This window comes from Heloderma suspectum, chromosome 2 (assembly GCF_057233095.1).
Source record: "Heloderma suspectum isolate Gila_16-S chromosome 2, 16-S_ref, whole genome shotgun sequence".
NCBI lineage: Eukaryota > Metazoa > Chordata > Lepidosauria > Squamata > Helodermatidae > Heloderma > Heloderma suspectum.
In genome coordinates, this window is record NC_139459.1 from 341159058 (window position 1) to 341172234 (window position 13177).

The following is a 13177-nucleotide window of genomic DNA, read 5'->3' on the forward strand; positions in this document are numbered from 1 at the left end:
TCCCTCTCTCTTTTCCACCAGAAACTTGGTATCCTTATCCAGCCTTTGAATCACGTAAGTTTTTTGATGATAATTTGTGGGTCAAACAGTGACGCTGATTTATTTGGGCAGTGAAACAGGGCATGCCTGCCTCCTTTGCCCCATGCAGAGGGGACACAATCAGATTGAGGAAGCAGCCTTAGGCCAGCCTTCCCCTAACCTGGTGCCCCCCAGATGTGTTGCACTACAACTCCCATCATCCCCAACCAGCATGGCCATAGTACCTTAGAACTAACCAAGAGGAGATCTTCAGGGACTCTTAAGTGCGTTCTTTACTCTCCCATTTAAAACCCTGGCTAGTGTAGCCCAGAGGCATTCATGGGAGTGGAGATAGCAGAAGCTGGAAGCTCTCAGTTTGCTTTGAACCAGTCCCAGCTGTCAGTAAGAAAATGCATCAGTGGTTGTTTTTAAGTGGGAGGGGTAGAGCCCCTTAACGGGCGCCAAGAAAAGTGTCCAGGGGGCACTGGTGCTCATGGGCACCACGTTGCCTACCCCTGCTCTAGAGTGCTTGTCAAGCTTCAAGCCCATTCTTCCTCTCGTTGCTACAGTTTGTTAAGTGGTCGGCATTATTATCCACATAGTGCTGATGGAAATTTGACTAAGGCAAAGGTAAGCTTTTCCGAAAGCTAAAAGTAGTTGGATTTAAATATCTGATTAGGAAAAAACGCACACAGTAAAGAGCAATTCGTCTGCAAACCATTTCACTGGACACTCTAAAGCAGCGGACCCCAGCCCGTTTGGACCCATGGGCACATTTGGGAATTTGAGAAACTGCTGTTTCAGGCAGACCTTGGCCCACTTTGCAGACTCCCCCCATTTTGTAAACCCTGCCCATTTTGGTTCTGGCTCCACCCACATTGGCTCTGGGCCTGCCCATCTATGGCTCTAGCCCTTGCCTGCTGCTGGAATGCAAACGCGAGGTTTCAACTGCAGAAATGCGGGCCTCGATAGGAAAAAGCTACAGTGAACTTCACAGGAGAGATTTGCCAGCTCTCACCTCACTCTCTTCACCACTTCACTCTACCAGCTCTCACTACAGTGGCATGAATAGATTGCCATTGGGGTACGTAGCTCTGAGTAACATAAGCTTAAAAAGCCAGCTCCCTGCCCCAAAGAGTTTACAAACTAAATTGATCTCATCATTCTTACATATTGAGGTTTGTTTTGTTGTCTTTGTTTTCTTGCCGTAAATGCTTGTGTACTTCATTGTGAACTGCCCAGAGAGCTTTGGCTCTTGGAAGTGTAATAAAGAAATAAAATGGTAGGTTTCACTGCTACCCTTCAGTGATCTTGTCTGTCTCTCTTCTTGCAGTGACGTTTGATCCAAAGACGGCCCATCCCCGCCTAGTCGTCTCCAGAAGCGGCAAAAGTGTGAGATGGGGAGAAGACATCCAGAGCAGTCTGCCCCCTTGTGCGAAGAGGTTCGATCAGAGTCGCTGTGTGCTGAGTTGGCAAGGGTTCACCTGGGGGTGGCATAACTGGCTGGTGGAGGTGACAGATGAAGGACCTTGGGCTATTGGGGTTGCCCTCGAATCCGTAAGGAGAAAAGGACCAGTCCACCTGCTCCCCCAGGAGGGGATCTGGGCAATAGCATATAGCAACTACGAGTACTGGTTTCACCCCTCTCAAAAGTTCTTTCTAGAGCCGAGCTTTGGCCCTAGAGTGATACAGGTTAGCCTCCACTATGAACAGGGAGATGTTACATTTAGAGACCTTCATACCCATACTTTCATGGGTGCATTCAATAATCTGCTTTTCAGGGGGGAAAAGGTTTATGCTTTCTTCCGTGTCGGAAGCCCATGCTCCCCTCTCCGACTGTGCAGTATGCCAACTGCTGGTAAATTAGAATTTACTGAGGGTTTTACCTTAAAACTACTTGTTTAGAATTTATGGCAGGTTCCCATTTCCAGTCTACTAAAATTTGGTGCAGGCAAGGAGAAGTAGGTGCCTCGACTTTGAAAAGTGCTGATTTTACACACTCATAAACAACATATCCACACTGACAGCAGTTTAGAATGAAATAAAGTACCTTTTTTTATAAGAATTTATTCACACACACCTTTTATACTTAATACAGAAATAGAAAGAAGAGAGGTAGACTTAATGAAATCTGCTGGCAGAGGCTCTGTCCTTTCTCCAAGAAGACAAAGTTTTCTTAGAGTCAGGATAGAAGACAGGGCCTTGCCCATGTATGCCCCAGCCGTGGGCTTCCAAGATTTAGAGGTGCTGAGAAAGTGATAAACCAGATCCAGGTTTGCTTACAAGGAGACATTTATTGAGTACTTGCAGCGCACAGGCATACCCAATGGTTGGATCAGACAAAAGCTCTGAACAAAGAGCTGTGCTGCAAGATGACTTTTATATCATACATGTTACTCAGGCATAGCAGTGAGATAATATGACAGGTGCTAGCATCAATCATGTGTGTTAGAGCTTATCTGCTCCTTTCCCAGCATAGCCTAGTAGTGCTTATAACATATTTGGCAAAAGCAAGACTATCATAATTTTCTCAGCATAGACACCTGCAGCTTAAGGTAAGCATAGCTCTGCGCTCTGGTGCATCCTAGGCTCTGATAAGATAAATGGCATCAGAGCACATTAGCTCTGGCATGTGCTGAGTGGGCACTATGCTGGCGTTTGCCTCATCTTATGAGCTGAGGGGCCCAACTGCAAGGGATTACAACTATTAATGAACCAAAGCAGAGAGCATTATGGATCTCTAAGCGAGTCTAAAACTACCATTAGCTTGCTTAGAGGCCCGGGGCCCTACAGCCCACAAGGGAAAGCTTCCTTTTATACTCTTTAGTCCTATGCCAGCTATATGCCTAACACCATACTTGGTAACTATTATGTTTTAAGCGTGCTGATCGGTTATTATAAGGTGGTCTAGCTCCTTCTAAGCCCCTTACTCTAAATCCAAGTGCCTCCCATCTACTAATGTCATTGTTGACATCTGTCAATTCCGGAGAAACCCAAAAAGTCCTCAGCTTCTCCTTAAGCATCCTGTCTCTGTACCCTGCACTTGGCAACACACCTAAAAAAGTGCATCAACCACAAGCTTTTCCCCATAAACTTCTCTCTTTAGCAAAGTCAAATAACTCTGCTATCCAAACAGGCACTTCCTGAAATTTACTCTGGCTCAAACTAGGCCCACAGAACCAGTCTTTTATCATGTCTACTTGTTTTTAGTTATCCCTCCTAGACTTACCTATACTATACACTATGCAGTTCTTGTTTGCAAGCAAAAAAAACCCCAAACCCATGGCAGGTTCATATGTCCTTCTGCCCTAAATAAGCTCAGTTACATTCCCAAGCCAAGTGTGCTTACAGCTGGTGTTGGAGTTCTTCCAGCCAGTGCTTTGGCAAGGAGGAACCTATGCCCCCTAATGTAATCTGGCCCTTGGAGATCCGTTAGGCCAGGGCTGGGGAACCGCTTTCAGCCCGAGGGCTGAGTTCAGTTCAGGAGAAGCTCTTGGGGGCTGCATTCCAGTGGTGGGGAGGGTCAAAGGCAAAAGGCGCCAGCATATTGTAGTGGAAAGCTCTTTCTTAGGAGAGGCATTTCTTTTAGAATGGGGGAAAAAGTGCAAAAACTGAAAAACCACAAAACGATGAGTATCTGGGGGAAAGGGGCCGTGGCCTTCTGGGGAACCCAGGCCAGCCAGCCCAGTGGGATCCTAGGAGGGCCGGATTTAACCCGCGGGTCTGAAGTTTTGAGGAGGGCTCTGGATAGGGGTGAATGCTCCTTCCTTCTTCTCCTTGACCTCTCAGCGGCTTTTGATACTGTTGACCATGGTATCCTCCTGGACCGCCTGAAAGGGTTGGGCATTGGAGACACTGTATAATGGTGGTTCTGGTCCTTCCTCTCTGGCAGGTACCAGAGGGTGGCACTGGGAGAGGAGGTTTCGGACCTGTGGCCGCTCACTTGTGGGGTGCCACAGGGTTCCATCCTCTCCCTGATGCTATTTAACATCTATGTGAAGCCGCTGGGGGCTATCATCAGGAGGTCTGGGGTGCGGTGTCATCAATATGTGGATGACACGCAGCTCTACCTCTCGTTCAAATCTTCACCAAGGTTGGCCGTGGAATCCCTGTCCAAATGTCTGGAGACGGTGAGTGGCTGGATGGGGAGGAATAAGCTGAACCCTGACAAGACTGAGGTACTTTTGGTGGGAGACAAGAGGAGGTTGGGGGATGTTGACCTAGTGTTGAATGGGGTACGGTTACCCTTGAAAGACCAGGTCTACAGCCTGGGGGTCATTTTAGACTCCCAGCTGTCCATGGGGGCTCAGGTGTCAGCTGTGAGCCGGACAGCGCTGTACCAACTCCATCTGATATGGCGGCTGCGCCCCTACCTTCCCGACCATCTGCGCCCATCGGTAGTACATGCCCTGGTCTCCTCTCATCTAGACTACTGTAATACACTCTACGTGGGGTTACCCTTGAAGACGGTTCAGAAGCTGCAGCTGGTACAGAACACAGCGGCTCGCCTGATTAAAGGCAGCCACTGGTGTGATCACATCACTCCAGTGCTGAAGGAGTTGCACTGGTTACCAGTTGTTTTCCAGGCCAAATTCAAGGTGTTGGTTTTGACCTTTAAAACCCTATATGGTTCCGGCCCAGCCTATCTTAAGGAACGCCTCTAGCAACACCAGACAGGCCACTCAACAAGATCAGCCTTGGATGGTCTTCTCTCTGTCCCATCAGCCAGGACAGCTAGGCTGGTGAGGATGAGGGAGAGGGCCTTCTCTGTGATGGCCCCCACTCTGTGGAACTCCCTCCCTAAGGAACTCTGCCATGCCCCCTCTTTAATGAGCTTCCAGCATGCATTAAAAATGTGATTGTTCAGACAGGCATTTGGGGTGGGGTGGGGTATTTTTAGAAATATGTTTCAATGTAGAATTTTATTGTTTTAAAACAGTTGTATTGCTGTACATTGCCCAGAGTGGCCAGGTGACTGGCCAGATGGGCGATTAAGAAATTTAATAAATAAATAAAGTCTCCACCCCTGCTTTAGTCATAAATTGAAGTCATTTTTGTTGTGAGGGTCTTCTAATATCTTTTAATCTTGCTGCTATGAAATTTTAGCATGGTTTATATTGCATGCAATTGTCTAATTTGTATTCTTATGGTTGTATTTATTGGGAATCATTCTGGGTGCAATAGGTGGTGGGATAAAACAAATTATTATAGAACTCCAAGGGCACAATCCTATACTGCCATACCTCTGCTGGTTCTCTTGTGCAAGCGGAACCAACAGTAACTATGGAAAAGAGCGGCAACGCTCATTTCCAGGACAGAGCAGGTCAGTGGAGCTATTTCCGGAAGCATTTCCGCTACTTCCCATTGCGCTAGTAGTACATCCTGCCAGCGAACAGGCTGCAGTGGCTCCTGCCTTATGGCTCTTGACACAGTACAGTTAATGGTCTCTCTTTTTCACTCCTTAAAAGCCAGCTTAAGGGGGAGGTAGGCTTCAGCAGTTTGGACATTTCAAACATGGGGGCAGAGGGTTGAGAAAGGATGGCTTAGGGTGCAATCGTATGTATGTTTAGGCAGGAAAAAAAAGCCCTACAACTTCCAGCATTCCCCAGCCAGCTGTGCTGCCTGGGGAATGCTGGGAGCTGTAGGACTGTTTTCTGTCGAAACAAGTGTAAGATTTTGCCCTTAAGGAATGAATAGCCATAAGTTTATTTTACAGACAGAAGAGTGGGATGTCTCAGATAACAAACTCAAGAACATATGCCACATTGGCTGTAGTGAAGGTACAGCCAATCAATCAAAACAAAACTTCACACCCCGCATCCATAGTTTGATGGAATTCATTGGCACAAGTAATTTATGATAGCCACTAGCATAGACGGTATTAATTTTTTGAAAATAAATTTATCATTAGTCAAAATTGTACTAGCCATGATAGCTAAAAAAAATGAAATTGCACTATACAGAGGTGGTATAACTCTGATTATCAGCTTCCAGGAACATACAACTGCTTCTGGGCATCTGACTGGCCAATGGACCTTTGGTGTTACCCAGAACAATTCTAAAAAAAATCACTCGCCTTAGAGCAAAGCACTTGCTCTTGATCCAACTGGGAGCCTCTTATAGAAAATGCCTGTGACTTGTACTGTCTAGAAGTCCTTTCCATAATTCAGATTTGCTTTCCCTGATTTAACTTATACTAATATTTGATTCCTACCAGAGAGAACCTGCTGAGAGCTATTAAAATAGTACCAAGTTGCAACACATGGAACATATAATTATAGAAACACAATGAGAAAGCTCTAGACTTGGTGGTCACCTTTACTGGCTCCATGTACTACTCCGTAAGAAGCTAGTGGGAGCATTTGGCTTGTTGGAAAGCTGGATCCCAGCGAGATCTAGTGTACTCAGTCTATAAAGAGCTCATGCCACAAACTAACAGAGGACCTTAAGCACATTTCTCCTGAAATCTTAAACCTGGTGGTGGTGATGGTAGTTTAATCTGATGTGCCTTTGGAGGACTGTCACTCAGTAACCTGCTGGCTGATATTTGGAAGGCCCAAGATTTGCAGTGCAAGAACTTGCGCACTGGCATAACCAGCAGTCTTCCACTTTGCCCAATTGAGGAGTTCTGTGTAACTCAAAAGCTACACACACACACACACACTCTGACAGAAGTTAGTCCAGTAGATTTTAATCTTAATTATTCATAGGACATAATTCAGGTTGGCAAGAGAGAACCTTTTAACATTAAATTTTCAAAAGTAAAAGGAACAAGCTAATGTAAGGGATGGGAAAAACATTGCAAGCACTTAATATTCACAGTCCTTGTTATGAATCCCGTAACAAGGCGACAGATATTTACACCATTCAGAAAGTGGTAAAAAGAAAAACGGCGGAAATGTGCAACCTAAGCTGCCTGTGACTTTCCCCCCATGGGCCTGTGCTTTTTCGCTATGGTAGCTTGGCTGATCGTATAAGGCAGTAATGAAGGTCTGCATAACTTGTAATGCATCGGACTGGATGCAGCCCACTAGGGGCTCTGTAAAACTGCTTTTGCTGCCTGCCTGAGTCTCAGTCTATGGGCAGGTGGTTAAGCTAGCACCTGGTAGACTTAAGATATATGGCTGGTGGACTGCCTTTGGTGTGCTAGGTGAAGCCCTGTCAACTTGTAATCTCACTTCTCCTGGTGGTAGCTTGAGGCTTCCAAGCCTTATTTGTTTGCTGTAGTGGTTTTCTGAAGCCACTGCACCAAATGAAATACAAAATAAGGTGCGGCGTTGAGTCATCTGTTGGGGTAGGAAAGGGCACATTTTTGAGTTACACAGGGGTCTTTGACACATCTTAAGAGGCCTGCGCAACTCAAAAGCTTGCCTCATTTCCCTTCAACAGACGATGGATCACTGGGGCATCTCTTGATCTTATTTGGGTAGAAAAGTACAGAAGGGTCAGTGAAGTCAACGATTGAAGTGGTTTTCTATTACAGTAAAGAAGGAACCCCAGCAGCTGTTATCATGGCACAGCCCTGTGTGTTTAATGCCAAGATGTGTTCATCTGCACAGTCTCTCATTTCTTCAACCATGAACGTGTTCCTAGTGGCTCTTCCTCTTTCCCTTCCATTAAATCCTCCCACCCAAATCTGCATTTTAATACATGCAATTCTGTCTGTTCAGTATTATTGCAAATTGTTCAGTTTGCCTTTGAGCAAACTCTGAATAACCACTCGATTAAATGCAAAGCTTTGAAGGAAAGAAAATCTGGCCTCTAACACTTTACACCCAGGCTGTTGGTTTCGAGGCGAGATGCTACCAGACAGGAACATGGGCTTGCCTTCAGATCATCATCTCTCTCCGCGCTGCCCCCGGAGGCACCTGGCAAGGTGAACATCACTTTTTAAGACAGTAGCTCTCCTTGCATGGAGAGCGCACAAATGCCAGTCCTCAAATAACTCCAGCAGGTAAGCTTGGCTGGCTTCCCTCAGGGCCAGGGCTGCAGGAGTCTGGAAGCACAAGTTCCGCTCCAAGCTGCAGGCCAGCCTCTGGGTGAAAGACAGGAGAGGCAGCTTGGCCAGCATCATCCCAGAGGCCTCCTTCTGATACTGGCGGATGAGCTGCAATGCCGACGCTCTAGGATGGCCGTGGCGGGACGACATCGCCTGCCTTGTGTCATGGCCAGTAGCACGTCTGTGAATCCCTCGGGGGACCATCTTCTTCCATGTTTTGCTTGCTCACACCCCTGTTTGAGAAGCCTTCAGCGTTCTAGCCATGGAGAGACACCAGTGATCTCCGATGCTACTCTGCAAGACAAGACATCATGACACCGGCATTTACAGAGCCGGGCCAAGCCAAAGAGCTGATCTTTGAATTCAGGGATGGGGAACCTTTTTAGACCTGAGGACCACCAGTAGGTGGGAACACATCCCAAGTAGGCAGGGGGCCACCCCACTGCTGGCATGTGGCCCTTGATATGGTTGCCCAGACCCCATTCATGCACATGCGCGCGCGCGCACACACACACACACACACACACACACACACACACTCCCCTTGCCTGAACCCCCCCCCCCCATTAGACTTTTAAAAAGCCTCCATTGGTGTGACGGGAGCGGTGATTTTTTGAGGGGGCGTCACAGCATAGGGGAGGAGAGAGCGAGCCCTTTCCTCACCAGCATTGCCTCCCCCCTCGCCACAAATGCCCGCATGCTGCAGTTACCCTTTTTAATGCCCAATTGCAGCAGTGGAGGGAAGGATTAGTTTCTAATCTACCAGTTTTCATGCTTTCCATATTGACTTGTCCATCCAGGATTCCAGCAGCAGGAAAGTCTTGTAGAATGCACACTCAATTCACACAAGGCCAGGAGTCCACAAATTCTGGATGACTTTAATAGCCAAAAATTATTTGTCCTCTGGCGCACACTCAAGATTTGGGGAGGCAGGGGGTCAGCCTCTCCCTTCACCCCATGCCTTGAAGACCCTCGGCAGGCCAAGAAAGGGATCCCGGCCACTTTGAAACATCTGGAAAGCCCAGCCTAGTGGTAGGGTGACCAGATGCAAAAGAGGATGGGGCTCCTGCACCTTGAATACTTGTGTAAAAGAGAGTAGTTCAGATGTAGCTTAACATATAAGCGCCACCTGCTGCAATTCTTTCTTCTATGCAGCTATTCAAGGTGAGGAGCCATGTCCAATTTTGCATCTGGCTGACCCCCCCTCTGTCCTCTAGATTTTGAGGGAAGGAGTCCTGTTCTCTTTTGCATCTGACCACTTTCTCTGAGAGTCTTGGAAGAAAGGTGGGGTGATGTTTCTTTAAAAGACTGTATATATTACTTTTTGATCAGGGTATTATTCCTCCACATTGCCCTCAGCAAGCATCAAGTTTAGTAGTTACAAGGGATTAGAACTCAGCTATCTGAAGGGTTCTAATAAAAGAATAATTCCAGACTGAGAATTATGCTGATTGGGCATTTTATTCTGCTGGTGTTGTGACACTGTGTTTCTAAGCTGTCCCTGAGCCCCAGGAATGGGGCATAACAAAAGTGACTATCACCTAGGAGTACCACTTCAAAACAATCCTTTTCACCAGAGGTAATTCAGGTGTTCAGCTGAATGTTACCAAGTGTTAGCTAACCTAACAGCAGGGGTGGCTCCATCTGCATGCAAAAATCTTAAGAGTTCCAGGCACATGAACTTAGAGCCTGATGATTCTATGTATGTTTTCTCTGAAGCAAGTCTTACTGGATTCAAACAAGATTTCCAAAACCCGTTATCACCGTAACACCTTTATTAGGCAAACTCAAAACTCACAAAGTATTGTGAAAGCTTTCAGATTCTTCAGAACGCTTCAGAATGGTAACCAAAGCAAAAAAAAAAAAAAAGGGGGGGGGAGGAAAAAAGTGGCTGATGTCCAAACCATGAAGTCTGCATTTGGTTACAGTCTTAAGATAGAAAGTGAGAGGAGGCTGCAGACATTCAGATTAGGCTCTACCAGGCACTGAAATGGTTTCAGGTTGTACCTGGAATCCTCACAAGGGTTGCTTGGAACAAACAAAGGTTGATCCCCCATTTTTGAAAAGATAAAATCTATCTGTTGCTAAAAAAAAAAGAAAAAAAGTCTCTATCCATGAGAAAAACACACAAGTTCCTTGGTAGGTGGAACACAGATAAACTGCCTAAATTTTCTCTATAACAAAGCGGCAGATAAATAAATATTTTTTAAAAAACAATATTTATATACTGCTCCACATCAAAAGATTTTGGAGTGGTGAACAATAAAGATAAAATAAAACAAAGCAATACATTTTAAAAGAAATAAATTTCTTTTAAAGCTAATGTGGTATAGTGGTGAGAGTGTTGGACTGGGAGCCGGGAGATCCGGGTTCTAGTCCCCATTCGGCCATGGAAGCTCCCTGGGTGACTTTGGGCCAGTCACAGGCTCTCAGCCCAAACTACCTCACAGGGTTGTTGTTGTGAGGATAAAATGGAGGAGGAGGAGAATGTAAGCCGCCTTGGGTTTCTTGCAAGAGGAAAAAAGGCGGGATATGAATGCAATAAATAAATAAATACATCCTGAATTTAATAGCTCAAGAAAGGCCATTTAATTTTAGATGATGTACTAGGTAAAAAAAAAAAATCAATGGAAGCCAAATTGGGTAGCTTTACCTAGTAGTTGGAGGGTATATACCCTCAGAGAATAAAGTCCCAGCAAATGCTGCATAGAATTGCAAGCATTTAGCAGGGATGGGGAACTTGTGGCCCTCCAAATGTTGAATTCTAACTTCCACTGTCCCTGACTATTGGCCACTTTAGCTGGAGTTGATAGAAGTTCAACATCTGGAGGACCACAGTCTCAATAAATCACAAGTAAGAGTGTAATCATGGCTGGGGCATGCTGGGAGCTGTAGGACTTATTTTTGTCTAAACATGCATAGGATTGCACCCTGAGTCTCTCTCTCACCTCATCACCCGTTCTGTGCATTTACTTTTCTGTCAGTTGTGGTGTAGGATTTGCCCAACCATCAGCCAGAGAACCAAGGGCCACGGGGAGGCTTCGCCCCTCCTCGCCTCCCACGATAAACAGCACAACAAGAGGGAGACCAAACTAGCTCCATATATATGGACCAGAGAAGAAACAGCTGCAGGGAGCTTGACGTGCCCTTCCCTGCCAGAAAGAACACCCGCAAGAACTTTGCAACTAAGAACTGGTGCCTGAATTTGGCTTTTTTCCTCCTGCCTCTCAATCCCTTTTTCTTTTGTGTGGTATCCTTGAGATTGTAAGCCTAAGGGCAGCGGCTATTTTATTAATTTTTGTAAGTGGCTCTGGGAGCCTTTTATGGCTGAAGTGCAGGTAAAAATACTTTAAGTAGGAAATAAAATAAGCCTACTTCTCACCTTGTGCCATCTCATTAAGCTTCCCCTGCATCTCTAGTGGATGCACGAGAGTCAAATGCAGCCAGCCGTTTCAGGAATACCTGATATTTGGAAAGCAGATGCCTTTAGCATACAATCTTTTTTTAAAAAAAAAAAAAAAACTTTTTACATACACTGGCCCTGTGGCTTTAAACAAGCAGCCTGATGCAGGAGCTTAGCAGGTGAAGCTTTTCTTGGCATAATGATGATTGGAGAGAGGAAACTTCAGCAGCTAAATGTCGGTGCATCAAGCTGCTGTTTAAAAACACAGAACCAGCACCTTTGATTTGCAGGGCTCTTTGTTTGGGGTCCTCTATTATTTTGCTCCTCAAACATCCAAAGGTAGCTTTGGGATGTCTTTAACAGATGTTGCCTAGTAACAGATCTGACTTCTTGTGCGTCTATTGCAATATTGCCTTCTTGGACTGGAGTAATAGCCGTTCCCCAGGGTCTTGGGGAGAGCAAGGGATTGACATTGGACTTTCTACATGCAATGCACTTACCTTAGCCCTTCTCAACTATCCTTCTCTGGAGAATCCAATGAAGGCAAGTTGTTCAAGTTCAGGCTTCAATACCTTTGGTAGCAGTTTAAATCACAAGATTGCCTCCACACCACAAAAGGTAAACCTGAATACATATTTAGCATGTGTGGGCCTTTAGCTCAGGGATGAGGAAACCTGTGGCCTGCAGCTGTTTGACTCCAGCTCCCATCAGCCCCAGGGTCAGGGATGATGGGGTTGTTTAATCAACTGGGGAGGAGCACAGGTTCCCCATCCCTGCTTTAGGTCTAGCACCAGCCACTACAAAATATGCAAGATCCAGTCAATCATGAAGGCCAAAACAACATTTTCTCCCAGGGCTTTCCAGCTGAGCTTGCAGACAGGGAGCCCAGGCCAGCCCCACGATGAATTAATTACATATACTCCAGATACCGAGCAAGCCAGCCAAAGGAGTGTAGTAAGTCCCAATGAGTTCAGTGGTTCTTACTCCTCGACAAGACATAGGTAGGATTACAGCCAAGTTTACACATCTGTAGAATAAATACAATCCCTTAAATCAGAGCAAATCAAATGTACTTCCAAAATCGCAGCAAACAAGAATGACAGAAAGTTGACTCTTCCACTTTATTTTGAGGACCTTGTGAACTGCAGCTTTCTAGGCAAAAAAAATAGGTTTATGGTCTAACATCATCTTAATTTAAATACCACGCGGTGAAGTTGAAGGCTATTGGCTGCAATTTAAATACCACAAGGTGAAGTTGAGGGCAGAACGAATATTAGTCCTTTCAGAATGCCTTCCGAAGAATTCGCAGTTTTCAGTCAGGTCGGACCTCGTATTCCACCTTTTTTCTTTTTTTTGAATGGTAGGACGGCTGAGTGATTGTAGGCATTGAGAGGCACGCATCAAGAAATACATGAGGGAGTCAAGGACTCCGCTGAATCGTGTTGGCAGCTAGGATGATCACATACAAAAGAGGAAAGAGATCCTCCACCTTTAATAGTTGTATAGAACAGGGTATTTCAGCAGGTGTAGTTTGTCATGCAAACTACACCTGCTGAAATTCCCCCTTCTACTCAACCATTAACGATGCAAGAGCTCTGTCCTCTTTTGCATCTGGCTAGCCTGTTCATAACAGAAGGTTTGTACCGTCTGGGTATAATACATGCTATTGCATTATACAACAGAACTATCCTGAGTTAACTCAGGTTAGCTCTAGATCAGCCCTTCCCAACCGGGTGACCTCCAGATGTATTGCATTA

At 45.7% G+C, this 13177-nt stretch overlaps 1 protein-coding gene across 12 annotated transcripts in view; it reads left to right on the top strand.

The window, feature by feature from the left end:
- LOC146355225 (zinc finger protein RFP-like) overlaps positions 1-13177 on the top strand; it is a 35925-nt gene that overhangs the window by 18360 nt on the left and 4388 nt on the right. For 3 of the 12 annotated variants that reach the window (XM_084830304.1, XM_084830305.1, XM_084830309.1), the window contains 3 exons: positions 22-54; positions 1352-1460; positions 4112-10669. In XM_084830304.1, coding sequence (XP_084686430.1) covers positions 22-54; positions 1352-1460; positions 4112-4682 — 713 coding nt within the window. In that variant the 3' untranslated portion in view covers positions 4683-10669. Of the gene's footprint in view, positions 1-21; positions 55-587; positions 10670-11001; positions 13175-13177 lie in introns of those variants that run through there. The other 9 variants (XM_084830310.1, XM_084830312.1, XM_084830315.1 and 6 more) reach the window with 7 other exon arrangements.